The sequence below is a fragment of the Trachemys scripta genome, chromosome 11 (genome assembly GCF_013100865.1).
Source record: "Trachemys scripta elegans isolate TJP31775 chromosome 11, CAS_Tse_1.0, whole genome shotgun sequence".
NCBI classification, from domain to species: domain Eukaryota; kingdom Metazoa; phylum Chordata; order Testudines; family Emydidae; genus Trachemys; species Trachemys scripta.
This window is the reverse complement of record NC_048308.1, coordinates 10,516,303-10,529,663: the sequence shown is the minus strand read 5'-3', so window position 1 is coordinate 10,529,663 and position 13,361 is coordinate 10,516,303. Positions and strand designations below refer to the sequence as shown.

The window sequence follows — 13,361 nt, the reverse complement described above, 5'->3', positions numbered from 1 at the left end:
GGCGGGGGGCGGCGCTTTTTTTTGCTGCTTGGGGCAGCAAAAAAGTTAGAGCGGCCCTGTTCACAGAGACCACCAAATGGGCATTGGGGGGATGGATAGCTCAGTGGTTTGAGCATTGGCCTGCTAAACCCAGCATTGTGAATTCAATCCTTGGGGGGGCCATTTAGGGATCTGGGGCAAAAACAAAAAAACAACAACAACAAAAAACCTGTCAGGGACAGTACTTGGTCCTGCTAGTGAAGGCAGGGGACTGGATTCAATGACCTTTCAAGGTCCCTTCCAGCTCTATGAGATAGGTATTTATTTATTTGATAGCAATAAATCCCAATAACTATGCCAATCTAGGCTGGGTCTGAAGGGGCTACCAGGAGGAATAAGACTCTTTAAACCATTACCAGTCCCCTCAATTATCCACCCCAAATGAGCCTTCTGCATATGAAATACACAATTAAAAAAAAAAATCAAACTACCTTTAAAGAAAATACCAAAGCTCCATTAGCTTCATTAGTTTCACTTCATTTATTAATGTGCTCTTTTTATGCAAGTGTACTGCAGAATAATTATCTGACATATGGCACCAGATATTTAGTTACTAAAATTAGTACGAAATGCCCTGTGTTATTTTTAAAATATGTGGGTATTTTTGTAGCCTCCAAAAACAACTCTAAAGCTTCTTTTGTGTTAGGATCATGTAACAGAAAATAGAGCTGCAGCATTTAATCTCTATCAATCAACAAAATGAGTTTCACACTAGTCCTGGCCAGAAAACCTAATATACACAGAACCATAGGTCATCAATGAAAAGCTTGAAATTAATCCGGAGTTGTGGTACACATTGCTACATTTTGCCAGGCTGTGTATCATACTTTTAATTATTAACAAATCCCCAAACCTTGAAATAAATTTTAAAAGGCAGTTAAATAGTTGCACTGATTCTAGTGCCTGTAAAATGGCTCAGAAAGGCATCTACAACAAACTCTTCAAACATATAGACCTGTCCCTTGAAAACATTGTTCTGCTGATAGGAGTCCTGGATGTCCCCCAGAATGGGGAAATATTTGAGCAGGTTTTTAAAAGAGGACAAATAAAAATAGACTTCTTTAAAATACTGGTCTCCAAGTTGTTTTAGGTTTTCCCTGCTGCAGAGACTAAAGAAGTTTGTGGATTTTGGCTCCAAGAGAGGTTAATGTGTTCAGCAGGAAGACCAGCTATAGCTGAGAAAGAATATTTCCTTCATCATATCAGACCAAGATACAGAGATCTGCGAACAGTCAGAAAGCTCAAGCTAATAATATGCTGTCCCCTTTTGATCCTCCTACAGCCTACACAAGACTTAATTCTCGATTCTAAAGGGCTTGCAATAGCAAAGATTGGCCTGCTGATGATTTCATGTATACACGTGTAAATCAAGACTGCCACCACTGAAATCAATCGAGCTCCACCAGATTAAAACCTGCATAAGTGAGATCAGAATAATGCTCCATATAAGGAGTATAGGAAAACAGCATAGCTGAACTTCTCTGATCCTAAACCCCTTGTCATCAGAGATAAGGTCATGCTTCTCAAGTTTTAGACATCGTGACCCAATCCTCAGCTTGTGTAAATCAGAGTAGCTCCATTGAGTTCATGGGAGCTATTCTGATTTCCAGCATTGGAGATCTGGCCCCACATATCAAGAAAACACAAGTACACCTGCAAAATAAGCAGAAAAGGCTAGCACTAATAGGAGCAGATTAAGAGTGGGCAGATACTCACTGTGAATAAAGGTGCCGTATATATTCAATCATAAGCCGGTTGGTTTATAAGACGACCCCCCTCCCCAAGATGGAGAAGTAAAAATGGAAAATGTTTATTACCCATTCATAAGCCAACCCTATAATTCAGGGGTTGGCAAACTTTGGCTCCCGGGCCATGAGGATAAGATGCTGTCAGACCGAGATGGTTTGTTTACCTTGAGCGTCCACAGGCACAGAGGTAAACCTAAGTAAACAAAGTGTCCTGGCGTGCCAGCTGCTTACCCTGATGGACTGGGCCAGCAACTGGTGGGGAAATTTTTTTGGGAGGGAGAAGCTGGGGGTCAGGGGAGTAACCCCTCTGACCACCCCCCACATTTCCTCACCCCTAGCCTGGGACCCTCCACACTCTCCCCATCCCATCCCTTCCACCTTATCCTGGGAGGGCCAGGGGAGGATGTCTCTGGCCTGGCTGGAGCTGATCCGGCAGGCTGGGCATCACGGCCGCAGCCTGCTCCGACGGGCCAGACTGGGCGGCACGGCCACCGCATGTTCCAGCGGGCTGGGCAGCACGGCCACCGTGTGCTCAGGCACCCGGGCAGCGCAGCCACAGCCTGCTCTAGGGGGCAGGAGCCAAGCGGCACGGCTGCAGCCTGCCAGCCCCGGAGCTGCAGCTGCTTCGGAGGCTGGGGGAAGAGCAGCGTGGCCAGAAGTGGAGAGACTCTGGCTCTGCCTCATCCCTTCTGGCTCTGCTGCATCTCCTTGCTCCCTCTGTTGCGGGGAGGGGCTGTGTCCCACCTCTCCCTCTCTATACCCGTTCATAAGCCGACCCCCTTCTCTGGTGCTTCCCTTTTTTACTAAAAAAATTTCAGCTTATGAACGAGTATATACGGTAATACCTTACTCCACGAATAGCCCTACTGATTTCAATGGAACTACTTGAGAAGTAAGGTGCTTCTCAATATGGGTAAGAGTCAGAGTCTGGCATCAAATTTCTAACACATTGTTATTCCTTCTTTCTCTCTCTCCCCTCCCTCTCCCCCCCCCCCCGAAAAAAAACCTTGTACTGACACTAAGGATCAGGCCTTAGGGGAACACATCATCTTCTAGGAATGTGCCTTTTACCCCCATATGTCACCTAATTGGAATGTTAGAATTTTTGGACATAAACTATGATCCCAGTTCTGCAGCCTTTAATCCCATGAAATAGTCTTTACTCATGCCAGCAGCCCCATTGACTTCAAGTACTTCAATGAGTTAGGGAGTCAGGACCAGGCCTTAGCTGTTTAATAGTATTTCCTATTCTGCTACATCTCCAAGAGATACTGCTGTCAGTTAAACAGCTAATGAGTTGTCATTCTATTAAAACAAATGGAACAACAGAAACCCAAATCAGAAACTTGGAATGCTATCTTAGGGCAGAGACTTACTTCACCCTAACTTATATGTCATCACCAATCTTCTCCCTGCACACAGCTCATGGTAACATACCATCACAGCCCTCTCCATTAAGATATGAAACCAGGGTTAAGTGACAGATCAATGTGGATGGTAATCTCTCTCTCTCGAGCTGTAGGAAGTGGGAATAGAGAGAGGATTGTTATACTGATGTCAGTATGATTAATTATAGTCCCTTTTGCTGAGGAAGATTTTCTAGTTCTTCCACCAAGGCTGACACACGCCCACCTCCTCAGCCACAACAATATTAGAATTCCTTCTCCTGACATGCTATCCAGAATCCATACTCATGTAATTTGGTAGGTCATTGACACATTGGTTAATTATAGCAGGGTTAAGTTAAATACACTATGAATGACTATGCACTGGGAGCTGATGATATGGAATCAAACTGTTATTATGACACAATCATCAAAAATAAATACCTTTGAGTGGTTCCTGGTTATCCCTAGTGAAAATGATTGTTAATAAAAGATTAGGAAAGAAGTAGACTGTGATGCAATTTAAAACTAGAATAGATTGTGCAGTTCTGTCCATCTAGGTGCTTTTATAGTCTCCATCACCGTGGTACATAAGCGCCTGCCCAAGTATTTAAAAACAAACAATAATGATCTCTCCCATCCCTCCCCCTTCACAATCTATAGGAAAAATAACTTAGGAATGGGCGGTGGAATATGTGTATGTCTATTTATATACCTCATTGTGGGAAGACAAAAGGAAGGGATGAGATTTGCATTTAGTTTTGAATGTGATGAAGCTTGTGGTCATTCCTAACTCTTGCAGGAGTGAGTTTTATAATTTAGGTCCAGCTCCTATAAAACTTTTGTCCTCCTCTCAGAAGCCTTCTCCTGTTGGTTACTGGTTTCATGGTGAGAGGTCACACTGCACATGCAGAGGCTCTCTCTTCTGTAACTAACTATGGCCAACCCCAGGGAGGGCTTTGAAGTTTAGGACAGAGGCCTTGAATTGGACTTTATTCAATAGGGCGCCAGAGGAGAGGAGAGCTGGGCTAGGTAGTGTGTTCACAATGATTCATGTTGCTAAGCAGCCAGACTGCTGTATTTTGTGCTAGCTGGAGCTTTTTCAATTTCTTCATTCCTAGTTAACAAGCTAGGCAATACCAAACCTCAAAGAGTGCACATAGCTGGAACAACCAAGAGAGAGGCAACCTAAACAAGCATCCAGATACTTCTCTATTGATTTACTTGTATAAGAGGGCAAACCCAGGGCACATATCTTGGGTACTTCTGCTACAACTACAAGGGAAAAGCTACAGATAAAGACTAAGCGTGCTAAAAGGCCATTTTAACTGTGCAATTGTTGGCAACATTGATCTCAAGTAAACGAGGCAATGCCATATCTTCATAGCCATGACTCATGCAAGAAATGATAACATCTAAGAGAGCAGTTTTATTACTACTATATCTGGAGGGCAATTGCAAAGCAATCTGACGTTTATTCGCACTGGTTGACCTACTGCCCTCTCAACCCCTAGCATATCCATAATCTTCTACACAATATGGTCACAAATTGAGCTGGCTGGAGAGAGATCAAGCAGTGTGTAAATAAAAGGCTTGACGAGTTTAAAAACAAAAAAACCCACCCACACAACAAAAGAAGCCCTGCCAGATGCCATATGAAATTTTGTCATCAGACAGGAAATTAAAATCACATGCTGCAGTGTATGTGGCACACAGAGGCATGTCTGTCCCTGTAACTATCTGCACCTGACTGTGGTCATCTCAGGAAGATCCCCAAACACTTAGGTATTTGGAGCTTGGGAAGTAGTCTCATAACTTTGGGCACTGATTGGGATAATGTGTACATTTTTGTGTATTATTCAAATACCCTTATCTCTTGATTGTCATGGAAATGACACCTCTTCCCTCCTAGCATTATTTTTGTAGTAATATAAACTGTATTCTGTGAGCAAGAACTTGACTTTGGGAAAGGTGGCATTCCTGGCTAGCACAAAGTGACTATGATGGCTCTAGGCCAACCCCCTCAACCTTCCTCTGAGCATGGGTTTGTCAAGGCATTCCAGGGGGAGTTGAGTGGCAAGGGCATCCTGCCCTTCAGTAATCCCTGGCTGATGTAATGGTTCATAAGAGACTGTTACCAGCTGGCATGCTTTGGAGGAGGCCTGATGAATAGGGTGAAGAGAGCAGGAGGTGGCATATAGTTTTGCGCCCCTTCTGAGGGATGTGGGCATGGCTTTAGCACTTGTAAGGAGTAAGTCCTATAAATGGGTGGTACCATCTCTTTAACGTTGCTAAGGGAAGCATCAAAGGCCAGCAGTTACCTGTTCCAAAATGTTCCTCTGTAGACAATCTGTGGGACAGGTGACAGTCACTAAAATGCACTAGGGGTGGTAATTTGGGATCTGTGAGAAAAACCCAGAATGCTAACTCTGTTTATAGTCCAAGCCAGAGCTCCAAGAGCAAGGTGGGCTGGAACATGACCCTCCCCTCAGTGTTGATGGATTACTGGTAAATGTAGTTCCCTGACAGTCAATGGTAGCTTGGAGTTGGGATGAATCGTGGTGGGAGAGAAGTGGCATCTTTCTCCCAGATGAGAGAGAGACTTTGGTGGTCTCTCCTAGAAGGAGGGCCAGATAACTCAGACGGGACTTTTTACGGGAAAAAGGATAGTGAAGCAGAGCATCTATGCTAGGAGAAGCCAGGGTTTGAGAAAGGACTGGGAATCAGGCCCTTTGGAGAGGGATGTATTAATTTCCAAATGACAGGGGGAGGCAAGAGTGTTATCACACCTAGTAGATGTGCTTCCATCTTCAGAGATACCTGAATCTTTGGGGATGTGGGAAGTTTGGGTTCTTATTTTAATCAGCATCCTGAGAAAGTAAATTTAAACCCTCCTCCAGATATGCAGATCTGGGTTTCTAACCTGCCAAGACACCAAAACAAGACTAGATTAAGTGCAGGGTTTATGCCTGCCTACACTGGAAACTTCACCGAGGAACAAGGCTGCAGAGACACTAAACGGCTGCAAGTTCCCCTATTCTGGGTGAAGGGGATATAAGGAGTTAGAACACCCTGAAAAATTGGGGGAACTGGCCAAAGAGAGGGCATAGTCAATATTTGAGACTTGACAGCAGGCTCAGTTCCTTCCATCAGCAGAACCTGCTGGTGGAAATTAGTCAGCACTTGGGAGTGCAAACTCCCCAGCAGAAACCTCAAGGATGTACTGCTACAGAAATATTGCCTACCCTGCACTGAGTGAATCCCTTCCTTCCTGTACAGGGAATTATACCTTTCTGAACCAACTTTCCTGAAGCTGGCAATGAAGGTATTAAAAAGCAATGCCAGACAATGGCTCCCTCAAGCCTGCTAAAGAGAAATCCACACACAAACCTCCAAGCAGCTAATCAAAGCACTTTCGCCCTTTTAACTCGTCTAGAACAACCTAAAAGAAATGACAGAAACAGGAATTGTTGCCGTCAGTTCAGTGCAAGCAAGATGCTAAAGGCCCAGCTTTACTAGCACCGTCTCTAATCTCTCATTCTCTTGCATCACATCTCACTGGATGAAAGCAATTGGAAGGGGGAAACTTGTGTTCTAAGCACTAAAAGGTTAATACTTGGAAATCAGCTACTGCCAAGAACAAATTCCCCCACCCACTCATCCACCCCCAGCTTTGAAGTGTTTTCTTTTGAGCTTTACCTTGGCACACTGGCCAAATAAGTCACAAGTTTCCGAAGGTCTTCCTGCCTTATTCTATCGTGATTGCTGCGTGCTGGAAAGGTCAGGATGGGACCACCTCGTTTATCACGGCCACCTGCAGAAAATAAAGGATTGTTAGAAAATCAGGCAGGAAACACATGTCAAAAAAAGTATGTGCACTGAATTGATAAACTTAAATTACTGTATGTTCAAGACCCCTTATTCATTTGTAGATTTCAGACTCACTTAATTGAGCAAGACTTTCTCACATCCGCTGGAGCGCCAAGGAAAGGAAAAAAATGCAAGAAAACTTGTTACTGATGTTTCTTTTTACCTTAACTTAATCCCATCAAAGCTTCTAATACAACAGTTAATACAGCCAGCCAATGCTAACAAAATCCTATCATCAGCGAGAGTTTTAAATGTGACAAAACGCGAAGAGCTGAAATCTTTTTCAGTGTTACCCAATCTGCATTGCTTCTTTGGTCCTTAAGGAAAATTTATGTAGTAGGACATTTTAATGTATCTAGCAATTGCTTACAAACTCAAAGTTTAATTAAAATCTGGTGTTTGGCTCCTAGGGCTTCTCATTTGTAGAACGTATTTAACAATTGGCATGAGAATGTTGAGGTTTTTTATGTAGTTTCATTGCCCCTTGAAAAAAATCCAGGAGAGCTGCCAATGTCTGGTACCAAATATCTCACAGAAATTCTTAAAATACATTGTCATTAAAATGCTACTGAATGACTCTAGCCTGAATAACAGAATCATACGCATTAGAGATGAATACAAACTATTGGAACATCTTTTATTCTCTTCTGTTAATAAAGTCTGGAAAGCTTGAAACTGAAACTTGTTTCCTTACCCAACATTTTGCTCTCTTTCTTCATTTGCTATTGTAGAGTTTTTCCTCAGGAAATTGTGAGCTGTTGCATTTGTTTTTAATGTTGTTGAGGGGGAAAATAGAGCAAAGCTTCAGTTTAAAATATAATAAAGAGTTGAAGGGACCTTGCAGATAAAATATATCAGTTAAATTTTGATCTCTCCCAAAGGAAATAGTGTCCCTTTATTAGAAAAATGACTTCTGAGAAGGGAACTCACACATTTCTGTGAACTAGATCATCTGGCTGAGCGAAAGGAAGAGAGATTCAAGGACAGTGCACTAGCAGGTCTGAAATAAATACAGTCTTGTTCTCTAAGGGCATGATCCTGCAAGAGGCTGAGCACCTTCAGCTTCCATAGGAGTTGAAAGCATTCCAAACCTTGCAGTATCAAGCCTTAATACTGTAAACATTGGGCCCTGCTTCCATTGAAGTGAATGGGGACTTCGATGAAAACCACAACAGGTTCATTCTATCCATTTGTTGCTTGTTCTCCAAGGGTCACATACACAATATTTCAACAGGAGGAGACGGGGTTGAAGGGGAATGCCCATAGGTCCTCTGAGCAGGAGAGAGAGAGAGAGAGATTTCTAGGTTTCAGAGTAGCAGCCGTGTTAGTCTGTATCCGCAAAAAGAAGAACAGGAGTACTTGTGGCACCTTAGAGACTAACAAATTTATTAGAGCATAAGCTTTCGTGGACTACAGCCCACTTCTTTTTTTTAGAGATTTCTAGGGGATTCTGTTGTGGGAAGAGGGATAGTACAAGGGAAGAGCTGGATATGGGAAGATGAGACAAGGTTCATGTAGAGCTTTTAGGTTTGCATGAATCTCAGACATGTACAATGAGCCTAAGGCCCTGGGATTTGAAGGGGCAGTTGTAGGCTTACCACAACTGTGCAGAGCCAATCTGGCACGTTTCACATGGTTCTGCAGTTCTATCCATTGAGTCTAACTGATGGAGATTTGACAAGGAGACTGATGCCAGCCAGCCCTGCAGAATTCTGAGGTGCAGTTGGGCGTATTGAACCATGTAAGTTACCCATGCGACCCAGAAGCCTCAAACACCACACAGGTGACACATGTGAACTGGAAACCTCAAACAGTTTTGTGCTGTTGTGACCAGGTGAGCCTTCAAACCTATAACAATTGATTGGATTGCCTGGAACCTGGAGTTCAGAACAAAGGGCCTCACTTGAGATAAATCCAATACAGTCCCTGTAAACTCTATCCTCCGGACTGGGGAGAGGAGAGATTTTTCTCTGTTGATTAACAGTCGCAGAGCAGTGAATGTTGACTAGATCAGGGCAATGCTGTTCTGTAGTTGCAGTCTGGACAAGCCCCTGACCAGCCAGTCATCCAGATAGTAGTAAACCTGAACTTCTGAGCTTCGGAGGAATGCAGCTCTATTGCTATGACTTTTATAAGACCCAGGGAGCTGCTGACAGGACAACAGTCAGTATAGTGAATTGGTAAGGATTTTGATTTACCAGAAATCTAAGGTACTTCCTGGGAACTTGATTGATTTCCTCATAGAAGTAGGCATCTTTTAAGTCGGAGGTGGCATACCAGTCCCTAGGGCCCAGGGAAGGGATAACAGAAGCTAAGGTGACCGTATGAATGTGTTGAGTTGACGGAGGTATAAAATTGGACTGAGACCCTCTTTTGCTTTTGGTATTCGGAAATATCAGGACTAAAACCTCTTCCCTCTGAGATTGCATAGAAGCTCCTGTATGGCAGTGACACTCTACCTTTTCAGAATACTGTACCCCTTTCAGGAGTCTGATCTATCTTGCATACCCCAAGTTTCACCTCACTTAAGAACTACTTGCTTACAAAATCAGACAAAAATACAAAAATGTAACAGCACACAATTACTGAAAAATTGCTTACTTTCTCATTTTTACCATATAATTATAAAATAAAATGTTTGGAATATAAATATTGTACTTACATTTCAGTATATAGAAGAGTATAAACAAGTTACTGCCTGTATGAAATTTTAGTTTGTATTGACTTGACTAGTGCATTTCATATAGCCTGTTGTAAAACTAGGCAAATATCTAGATGAGTTCATGTACCCCCGGAAGATTTCTGCATACCCCTGGTTGAGAACCATTGTTCTATGGCTCCCAAACGAAGAATGATTCTATTGCATGGATAAGGAGTTTCTTGTAAGAATGGTACCTGAAGTGGTACCTGTGGGAGGGAAGGGTAAAAATAAACTGGAAAGTATATTCTGTTTCCACAATGCTCAAGACCCACTGATCGGAAGAAATTCAGGACCAAGCACTGTGGAAGTGGGATAGACAGTTTGAGGAGGTGAAGGAGTTTGGGTGTGGAGAGATGGAGGCTGGTAAGTAGACCTCAATCAGCCCATCAAAGTGACTGTTTTGCACTTCCCAGGTGTCTTGAAGGGCCCGGAGCTGGAGCCAAAGCAGCAGGAGAGTGAGGCCTATGCCTATAACCCCTGAGCCTCTTTTTTAACAGGTCCTGTGAGGAGGAGCAGCAGCATATTGGTGCAGCTGCTGGGCCCTGTAGTGCTTCCTGACTGGGACAGGCCTTTAAGGTGGCTCTAGCATCCTTAAGTTCATGGAGGTTGCTGTCCATCTGGTCCAAGAATAGAAAAGAACCCTTAAACAGCAAGTTCTGGATACTATTCTGGACTTCATAGGGAAGATCAGAAGACTGCAACCAGGATGATCTACACGTGGCAACTGCAGAAGCTATGGTTCTAGCTGCCAAGTCTGCTGCATCCAGCCGGCAGGGCTGTTTTCATGACTAGTCTGCCCTCATAGACCAGGGAAGAGAACTCCTGCCTAGCATTTTCTAGAAGCAGCTCTCTGAACTTTTCCATGGAGCCTCACAAATTAAAATCATGTCACCCTAACAAAGCCTGTTGGTTAGCAATATGCAGCTGCAAATGCCCTATCATATAAATCTTTCTGTCAAATAAGTCTAGCCTTTAGCATCTTGTGATTTGGGGTGGCAGCCTGTTGCTCCTCTTGCTCTTTCTCGGTAGCTGCTGTGATGACTAATGAGCCCAGAGGTGAGAAGGAGTATATAGGTACTCAAAACCTCGGAAAGGTACATAGTACTTTATTTCTGCCCCTTTAGAGGTGGGAGGCAAAAAGAGGATGGATCTGCCATGAAGCCTTTATAGGCTCTAGTATTGCCTCATTAGTTGCCAAAGGTAGCCTGAAGGAACCTTGTAACGGGATTGCACTCACCTCTCACAAGTGCCCTCTGGCTGAGTGCATGTGCCTGCTCTCTTTCTCTGTTTGTGGTGGGTTTTCACTGACTCAGCCCTCTGCCCAAGTCATACACAGTCTGTCTGTGAGATAAAAGCAAAGCAAACCCCTTTTGGGGTACAATCCAACAGGGGCTTCTCTCAGTGCCATTTGTAACGTCTCTCTGTTTGTCCCTGCTCTGGAATAGAGCAGTGCCCCAGGGCACCTTCCCTGGAGGCAATGTCTTCGCTCTCTCAGGATCTTTCTGGCCCCAGCTCTTCAGCTGGGCCACTACAGTTCAGTCCAGGGCTGGCTCTAGGCACCAGCAAAGGAAGCAGATGCTTGGGGTGGCCAATGGAAAGGGGTGGCACGTCTGGGTCTTCAGCAGCAATTCGGTGGCGGGTCCCTCAGTCCCTCTCAGAACGAAGGACGCACCACCGAATTGCCGCCAAAGAATGAGGTGGCACGGTAGAGCTGCCACCGAAGTGCCGCTGATCATGGCTTTATCTTTTATTTTTCCTGCTTTGCCACTTGGGGCGGCAAAAAAGCTGGAGCCGGCCCTTGTTCAGTTCCCTTCTGGGGTGCCTCAAAGTCCAGGCCACTTTCCCAGTGACTGGTGGGGAGGACCCAGACCCACCCTCTACTCCAGGTCCCAGCCCAGGCAGCTGTCAACAACGTCCCTTTAAATAAACTGGATTGCTGCTATAATTCCCTGGGCCACTTCCCTATGGCTCCCACTCCTTCTTCACCCTTACCTCAGGGCCTTGTCCTGGTGGAATCCCAGCAGCCAGTCTGGAGCACAATCCACTCTACACCAGCTCTAGCAAAGAACTGATCTCCGTCTATCCCTGCAGCTCTTCTTATACTAGCCTGCTGGGTCCCAATTGGCTGCTTCCCACACAGCTGCTCTAGGCAGCTTGGAGGACCTCTCTACTGCTCTTTTCTGGGGCGTGGTGTGGCACGGCCACAAGGCCTCCAGCAGGGGGTCTCAGGGCCTAGTTCACCCTGTCACAAACTCACAGATAATAAAATGTCTATCAGGTGATGTGAGGACTCCCTGACCACCTCCATTTATATGCCCAGCCACGCTCTTTAACAACTCCTGATAAACTTTAAAATTATCAGGAGGGGATGAAGTTGTCCTGGACAAAATGGCCTCATCTGGAGAGGATGAAGAAGATGCCAAAATTGAAGGGGGTATAATTTCTTCTACTGGCTGTTGCTCTGGTTCTGGAACATCTTCCTGATGTTTGGTACAAGGCCCACTCCTGGACTCTGGGCAGAGAGCCGCTTGGTGCACAGACTCTGCCCTTCTAGACTAGGGCACTGAATATGCACAGTGCGTGGAAGATCTGGAAGCTGGAGGAAACCCTCAAGGGTTCCAAAATGGCCAATGGTACAGGGCAGGGCCCCACTGTCCTGGCCACATTAACATGGCAGGTCCCATAGGTCAGAAGAGAGGATGTTTGAGGAAACTGGCAGGTATTGCTTTGGGGTTATGAGATGTAAGATCCCACCTCAGAGTCCAACAATAAAGATTCTCCTTCCTCTGACTATGGTGGGGCTGATCCAGCTCCTCTTATCAGATTTACAGGGTGGAGACCTTCCCCGGGCTTGAGCCTCTATGGAAGTTTTGTATTTCTTCCTCGGTACAGGTGAAGGAGAATGGTGCTAGGATTCTACTAAAGCTAGAGGCATGCTTCTCACTGATGTTGCAGCACTCAACACCAATTCAGACCATGATGGCTCCAACGGTGGCCGGAGCACTGCCTCCATTAGCAGAAATTTCAGCCTTCTTCATCCTAGGCCTGACCTCCCTGAAAATCTGGCACTGGTCCTTTATGTGTGCTTCCCCCAAAGCCCAGTGGCCGGAGCATACCTTGGCACTGTGAATAGAAAACTCCCCAAATGGGGAAAACAACATATCCAAAAAACGTTTTTTAAACACAACTAAAACTTACTAACTATCCTAACCTGAAGACTAGACTAACCACACACACACACACCATTTACAAATGTGAGAGAGAACTGTTCTGTTTTGGCATTGAACAGAGTTCCAACAACCATCACAGGCAGTAAAAAGGAAATGAACTGGGCTAGAGGTGGCTCTGCTCTTTATACCTGCATGCAGTGGTGCACAGCAGCAGGGGGAGCTCAAACTGCCCAATGGCTTCCGCTGAGGGAAAACATTTCCAACGGCCATGCACTGAGTACACTGACACCAAGTGTGGAATGCACATGTGCAATCACTCAAAGAAGAATGTGTCTGGCTTTCCAAGGGCATGTAAGGGGAGAAGAAAGCAAAAAAGCCTCCCTTCTCTTGAACCCCTGAGCAACAAGGGGACAACTAGTCCTGTCCTAAGCAGTCTGGCCATGTAGAA

At 44.9% G+C, this 13,361-nt stretch overlaps 1 protein-coding gene across 7 annotated transcripts in view; it reads right to left on the bottom strand.

Moving 5' to 3' along the window:
- The window catches only part of KALRN (kalirin RhoGEF kinase), a 739,094-nt gene that overhangs the window by 482,720 nt on the left and 243,013 nt on the right, over positions 1-13,361 (bottom strand). For all 7 annotated transcript variants that reach the window (XM_034786199.1, XM_034786196.1, XM_034786193.1 and 4 more), the window contains exon 3: positions 6,872-6,986. In XM_034786199.1, the coding sequence (XP_034642090.1) occupies positions 6,872-6,986 (115 nt within the window). The remainder of the gene's footprint in view (positions 1-6,871; positions 6,987-13,361) is intronic.